The sequence below is a fragment of the Octopus sinensis genome, unplaced genomic scaffold (genome assembly GCF_006345805.1).
Source record: "Octopus sinensis unplaced genomic scaffold, ASM634580v1 Contig02750, whole genome shotgun sequence".
Classification (NCBI taxonomy): Eukaryota; Metazoa; Mollusca; class Cephalopoda; order Octopoda; family Octopodidae; genus Octopus; species Octopus sinensis.
In genome coordinates this window covers 5,100-13,112 of record NW_021825972.1, presented here as the reverse complement: position 1 = coordinate 13,112, position 8,013 = coordinate 5,100, and the positions used below count along the sequence as shown (strand labels likewise).

The following is an 8,013-nucleotide window of genomic DNA, read 5'->3' as shown; positions in this document are numbered from 1 at the left end:
TACACACATACACGCATGCACTCTCTGCCTGTCTCTCACATGTACACAAACACACACTCATTCTTCCTCACACACACACACGCACACACTCTCTCCTCTGTCACATGTACACATACACGCACACACATTCACCCTTTCATACACACACACACAAACACACACACATATACATATTATCTCCACCCTCTCTCTCTCTCTCTCTCTCACACACACACATCTACACATACATACACACACACACATTCTCTCCTCACACACACACACACACACACTATTTCTCTTTCATTCTCATCTGTCTATCTGTCTCTGTCTGTCTCTCTCTCACACACACACAAACTCGTGCACACACAAACGTTCACACACGTTTTGTTAAATGTTGTTTTTTCAGTTGTTTTTGTTGAAATATTTCCTCTTTCACAAAGTTTTATTCAATTGGCGTCAGTGAATTGATATCGTTCAAATTAACCAGAGAATGCTGTTGTTGGTAAGGTCCCGTAATAGTCCGTGACATGCCGATAGAAAGTCCGTTAACTTCCGTAAGGGTTTTGATCGGGTACGACTGAGTCCGACGTAATCCATGAGCATGACGGTTCGTATCCCCGCCGGCGTTACCATCCGCATCGTCATAACAACAGACACCACCACAAACCCCAGCACCGACACTACCCCCACGGACGCTGCCGCCACAACTGCCGCCGCCGCCGCCACCGCTGGTTCCGCTGTAATACGTGGGTAAAATCACTCCGCTCGTAACGCAGCGTCGGCCCTGCAACAAGGAGAGCTTGAGGGCTGAGGGCTGGCGTTTCGTCACCGAACGTATACTGCTACGCCGATGGTCTCTGTAGCAAAAATCCTGCATCTTTCGCCGCGCGTAGCGGTTGAACGACGAGCGGAGGATTTTGTTTCTGATGCCGTAGACGGCTGCGTTAGTCAATGGGGCTGCCTGAAAAAGGGTCGTTGCAAGCACAACGGTCACATTGTCCATATGAGAAGACGTGAACAGCATTTTAAAGAGCAGTATCATTGAATAAGGTAAATAGGTGAACGCAAACGCTCCGGTCAGTTGCAATATGGTCGATATGGCTTTGGTGCCCTTAATTGACAGAGCTGCTTGTGGAGCCGACGAGATCGGTGCCTGTATCACGCTGACCATTCGAACCATCGTGGCGGCTATTCGACTGCTTTGGTTCCTGGCTATACGAAATATGTGCAGGTAACAGTAAGTGATTAGGACAAAAGGGAGCACAAAGGCTGACGACAGGTAGACGAGCGAATACCAGAGGTCGGTACTGGCTCGCAGTTCGACGGTGCAGATGGCCATGTTTTTGTCAAAGATGAATCGGCTATAACCGGTCAGCGGTGGAACGGATAGGGAAACGGCTCCCAGCCAAAATAAGATGAAGCAGCCGGCCATTTTACGGAAGCTGGCCGACAAGGAATGATGTAAAGGGGAAGCGATGGTCCGATATTTGTCCCAACTCAACGCCGTTATAGTCCAAACAGAAGCAAATGTAAATACGGAGAGTACAAAACCGTAAGCATGGCAAGCAGACCTTCCTCCGATCCATACTCCGTGAAATATTACCACGGCCGCGTACAGAGTCAGTGTTATAGATGAAGCGAGTCCTATGAAACCGAGATGAACGAGTAATATGTTGCGTACGGTCCTCAACCGACGATTCGGAACAATCGCCACGATAATAAACGCATTCAGTAAAACTCCGAACGTTCCGAACAGAATCAGGCATATACCCCTGGCAGCGTAAGCTTTCTCAGGGTTCCATATCGTATAAGGGTCCAGATCGTCGACTGCTCCTCCTGTGAATTCTCCAACCGCTGCTGTAGCTGCTGCTGCTGCTGAGCCGTCGTCGTCGTCGTCGTCGTCGTTGTCACACCGCTGTTGTCCACCGTTGCGACGACCACATTTCCGCTAACGTCCGACGCTGCCGCCGCCGCCGCCGCCGCAGCACCCACCACCACCCTCGCCGCCGCCGCCGCAGCCGCTGTCCTCGGCCCCGCGATCGTGCCACCCTGGACACCTTCAGTTGCTGCTTTTGCTGCAGCCACGCTCAGACTGGCTATACTTACAAAATTTCCGCCGCCGTCGCAGCCGTCGCCACCATCACCACCACCACCACCACCACCACCACCACCACCCCCACTACCACCGCCGCCGCCGCCATCACAACTTCCGCCACCTTCATCATCTCCACCAGCGCTACTACCACCGCCACCCCTACTGTTGCCTTCGCCAGCAGCAACAGGTCCAAACCATACCGAAAGGTAACTACTACTACTACTACTACTACTACTCCTTCTACTACTACTACTACTACTACTACTACTACTACTACTGCTGGTGATGGTACTGGATTATCTTCACCACCACCACCACCACCACCACCACCACCACCATCACCACCACCACCACCACCACCACCACCACCACCACCACCATCACCACCACCACCCCACCACCACCACCACCACCACCACCATACCACCATCACAACCACCAACCACCACCACCACCACCACACCACCACCACCATCACCACCACCGCAACGCCTCACCACCACACCACCACCACCACCACCACCACCACTACTACTATAACCAGTATGGTCCATGTAAACATCAGCCACGCCTCCGTCTCCGCCGTGACACTTCGGTCCTCCCTCGCTGCTGTTTTGCATCGCTCATGTTGATAACTGCCGACTCCACCACCACCACCACCACCACTACCACCACCACCACCACCAGCACCACCACTACCACCACCACCACCACCACCACCACCACCACCCAATACTACTACTGCTACTTTCCCCACCACCGCTGCCGTCACCGTTGCCTCCACCTAACATTTACTACAACCGCCACCAACGGCACTGTCCCCCCCACCACTACAACAACAACAACAACAACAACCAACAACTACTACTACTACTACTACTACTACTACTACTACTACTACTACTACTCATCTTGCTGTCATGCTAGTTGCTTCTATTTCTTGCTTCTTCCTCTCAAACAGACCCGGAAAATACAGATGTTTTGATCTCTCTCACTCACAGAGAGAGAGACACACACACACACAGAGAAACACACAAACACTCAAACACACACGCACACACACACACACACACAAACACACACACACACACACACATACACACACCAAAAACAAACACCAAACACACACACACACATACACACACACACTCAAACACACACAGACACACACACACACACACACATTGAAACATACACACACACACACTCAAACACACACACACACACACACACATTCTCTCTCTCTTCTCTCTCTCTCTCTCTCTCTCTGGCTTCATTTCTCTTCCGCTTTCTTTCTCTCTTTCTCCGTAACTCACTTTTTCTCCAACAACGACGATAACAAACCAAACCCGTCACCGCTACCACCACGACCACCACCACGACCACCACCACGACCACCACAACCAGAAGACACCCCCCTCCTACCGTTTCTTTCCACTCCTCCTTCAGCTTCTCCTACTACCCTACTATCACTAAACTACTACTTCCTGGAACCACTACCTGTCACCACTACCTTCTCTACTACTACTACTATTACAGGTAAACCAACCACACCTCAACCACCACCACCATCACCACCACCACCACCACCACCACCACTACCACCACTGCCATTTCCACCGCTACTGCCACCACTGTCGTCACCGCCACAGCCTCCTCCGACGCCGCCACCACCCCTACTACTACCACTACTACTACCACTATTACTACTACTACTACTACTACCACCACCACCATCACTACTACTACTACTATCACTACTACTACTAAACAACTACTACTACTACTACTACTACTACTACTAAACTACTACTACTACTACTACTACTACTACTACTACTACTACTACTACTACTACATGCCCCGCCACCTGTAAAGCACAGCTTCTGAAATAGTGCTACTGCAAACCTCCGTCGTTACTGGTAGATTCCTGACCCGACTGAAATTCCAAGATCGCGAGACCATATTGTGGATTCGATTTCCAGCTGAATCCATGTTTATTTTGCTACCACCGCTGTAAAGAGCAGGCGTGGCCGCGTGGTTAAGAAGTTCGTTTTGCAACCTACCACGTGGTTCGGGTTTCAGTCCCGCTTCGGGACACGTTGGCCCAAGTGGCTGCGGCTGCAGCCCGGAGCCGACCTTTGATTCTGTGACTGAATTTAATGGACGGGAACTGTGTAGAAGGTCGTCGTGTGTGTGTGTATATATATATATATGTGGGATTGAGCCTACCACTGAATAACCGGTGTTGGTTTGTATATATCCCCAGTGTTTATGTACAACGACAATGTCCCCACCATCACCACTACCACCACCACCACTACTACTACTACTACTAGCTCAGTGGTTAGCCAATCTCAATGATGAAAACCTTGTGCACATGTGTATGTATATTTACAAGCGCGTGTGCGTACACACACATGCACATACACACACGCACACACGCATATATATATATATATATATATATATACACATGTATAGATATAGATATAGATAGATAGATGCATACATACATATATACATACATACATACATACAGACTACATACATACATACATACATAAAGACAGACAATAGACAGACAATATATATATATAATATATATATAATATATATATATATGCCGACACTGTTTATGTATACTAGCGATTAACTAGCTCAACCCTGCAATTAACTAATATGCATAGTAGCCGACGCTATGCTCCACCTCTACTCGTTAATATCCAACGATTAGAGGAAAATTTCTGTATGTGAGGTTGGCTAGCCAGCAGAATTGTTGACACGCCGGACAAAATGCTTTGCGGCATTTCGTCCGTCGTTGCAATCTGAGTTTAGATGCCACCGAGATTGACTTAGCCTTTCATTCCTAACGGATCGATAAAATAAAGTACCAGTTGATCACTGGGGGTCGATGTAATCGAATCACTCCTTCCCATGAACTTACTAGCCTTGTGCCAAGGTGGCGAGTTGGCAGAATCGCTACCAAGCTGGGCAAAATGCTTAGCGGTATTTCGTCCGTCTTTACGATCTGAGTTCAAATATCACTGAGGTCGACTTAGGCTTTTATCCTTTTGGGGCGATAAAATAAGTACCAGTTGATCATTGGAGCGAATGCAATCGATTTACCCCCTCCCCTCAATTACTGACCCTGTGCCAACATTTGAAACCGATATTTCTGTATGTGAAGGTGGCGATATAGCAGGACCATTAGCGCACCGGGCCACATGTTTAGAGCCATTTCGTCCATATTATATCTATACGTGTGCCGATATCTGCCTCATAGGTGACGCGTTTAAAACAAGAATGTTAAGTCATAACTTGAAGCTAATTTTCAATCACATTCACTGAATTCAGCGGGTATGATTCTATTATTTGCTTGAATCTCAGAGATAGTCCTTTCTACTGGAAGTACAAGGCCTCAAATTTGGGGAAAGGGGACTAGGCGATTACATCGACACCAGTACTCAACTGGTACTTATTTAATCGACCCCGAAGGGATGAAAGGCAAAGTCGGAATTTGATCTCAAAGCGTAGAGGCAGACGAAATAGCGGTAAGAATTTCGCCCGGCGTGCTTACGATTCTGCCAGCTCGCCGCCTTTGAATCTCAGAGATAATAAACGATATTAACGCATAGCTTTTGCAACTCTGAAGTACACTGTATTTATAATACACTTCACTATACCTGTTTCAATTATACACACACGCACGCGTACACGCAAACGAGAACATATATACATACTGCGTATCTATGGAATGCATATACGCTGTAATTGCACCATTTTCCAGTGGTTTATATAAACTGGTATACTGAATGATGTGTACACACACACACACACACACACACACAAACACACACAAACACACACACACATACGAGTCTTGAATTCGCTAGCGGTGAGCGTCGCGTTCTCCTTTGGATACCAACAGGTTGTGTAACTGACGCACGTAATACCTCTCCTTTGGAGCGGAATATCAACCGAATGTGTTAGTTGATTTATTCCTAAACTTGTAGTTTGGTTGTAAACGTAGATATGTGTTCCTGACTGTGGTGTTTGATGGAGGCAGTGATATTGTCTACTTCATTAAATAAATCATTATGCCTCTGTAGAGGAAGGAAAGTGGTGCATTAAAATGGCAAGCAAATTATTGGTTAAATTCATTAACAAGAGTTTCGAATTCTTCTCGAAGTTCGTTCTCTGTCCATGTCACGCTCTCTTTCCATTTAAGCCAGAATATTTTCGTTTTACACCCCAACCCCATGTATATATAATAATAATAATAATAATAATAATAATAATAATAATAATAATAATAATAATAATAACCTTGACCAGCAGAATGTCATAAAAGAACTAGACCCAGCGGAGAGCTACAAGTATCTAGGGGTAATTGAAGGGAACAGAATAAGGCATTCAGAGATGAAGGAAAGGATCAGGAGAGAATGCTATCGAAGAGTGAGAGCAATACTCAAGACAGAGCTGAATGCAAGACAGGATCGAAGCGATCAATGCATTAGCCATACCAGTCGTGACTTACAGTTTCATATTGTTAACTGGTCAATTACTGAAATATGTCAGCTCGACAGAAAATAAGGAAACTGTTGACAATGCATAGAATGCACCACCCTAAGGCAGACACAGAACGACTCTATCTGCCAAGAAAAGAGGGAGGCCGTGGTCTTTTGCAACTGGCAATAACATGAGATTGCTACAATTGGCCTAGACACCTACCTGAAAAACTCTGAGGACTGGATGTTAAAACTTGTCTCAAAACATGAACAGAAGCATCATACTCAGTCACAAAACAGGCAAAGGAATATCTAAGTGAATTCCGAATACAACCAATTTCGGAATTAGAGATAGGCATACAAGAAACAAGCACAGAAAAAGCTAGGCGCATGAAAACCCGTGCCAAAACTGCGGCCTTAGATATTCTGAATAATAAAGGCAAGAAAAACCTCTCTATGGCAAATACCCAAAGAGAGCGTAATGCAGATATCGACAAAGCCCTGACCCATCAATGGCTAATGGCCTCTGGCTTAAAATCTGAAACAGAGGGGTTTATCATAGCAGCTCAAGATCAATGCCTACCAACAAGAAACTACCAGGCCAACATATTAAAGAACGGCAGTAGCCCAACATGTCGTGTATGCCGACAACAAAATGAAACCATTGATCATGTTGTCCCAAATGCAGTCTTCTAGCGCCTACAGAGTACCTCAATAGGCATGATAGAGCTGCACAATATATTCACTGGGTATTTGCAAAAACCTGGATTTGCCCCATGAAAAGAACTGGTGGGAACACAATCCCCCTCCAGTGCTTGAAATGACCACATCTCACTCCTCTGGAACTTCACCATTCAAACTGACAGGAAGATAGATGCAAATAGGCCAGACATCATATTGAAAGACTTCAGACAAAGAACATGCCTCCTCATTGATATGACTGTCCCAATCGATATAAACGTATCTGTCAAGACCTACCAAAAAACTGAGCAAATAAAATGTCTTGAAATAGAAATCAGCAAAAATGGGGAAGCTGAAGACTAAAACAATACCTGTTGTCATAGGTGCCCTAGGAATGATAGCGAAAGGGACTGATTGCTACCTAACTCAGATACCAGGAAACCCAAAAATGGCAGAAATTCAAAAGATAGTGCTCATGGGAACGGCTCATATCCTACGCAAAATACTCTCTATGTAACCCCAAGGTTTAAAACAAACTTTTTTTTTTATGTATTAGACATTCACTAGTACAACACCAAAAAAAACCCCCAAATATATGGCACAGAACTTCCAACCTGTTGTCTCTTGAGGTCTCTGGGTGAGACTTGGAGCCAACTTGTACAGACATAAAGCAAAAATCAAACATAGAATAATAATAATAATAATAATAATAATATAATAATAATATAATATAATAATATAATA

At 45.7% G+C, this 8,013-nt stretch overlaps 1 protein-coding gene across 1 annotated transcript; it reads right to left on the bottom strand.

Annotated features, from left to right (window-relative positions):
• Positions 1 to 283: 283 nt before the first annotated feature.
• Positions 284 to 1,930, bottom strand: LOC115227336 (ocellar opsin-like; the record flags this gene model as incomplete). The annotated part of the gene is made up of 1 exon (XM_029798206.2): positions 284 to 1,930. A coding segment is annotated over one exon (1,506 nt), but the record flags the coding sequence as incomplete, so codon positions are not given.
• Between the last annotated feature and the right edge of the window lie 6,083 nt (positions 1,931 to 8,013).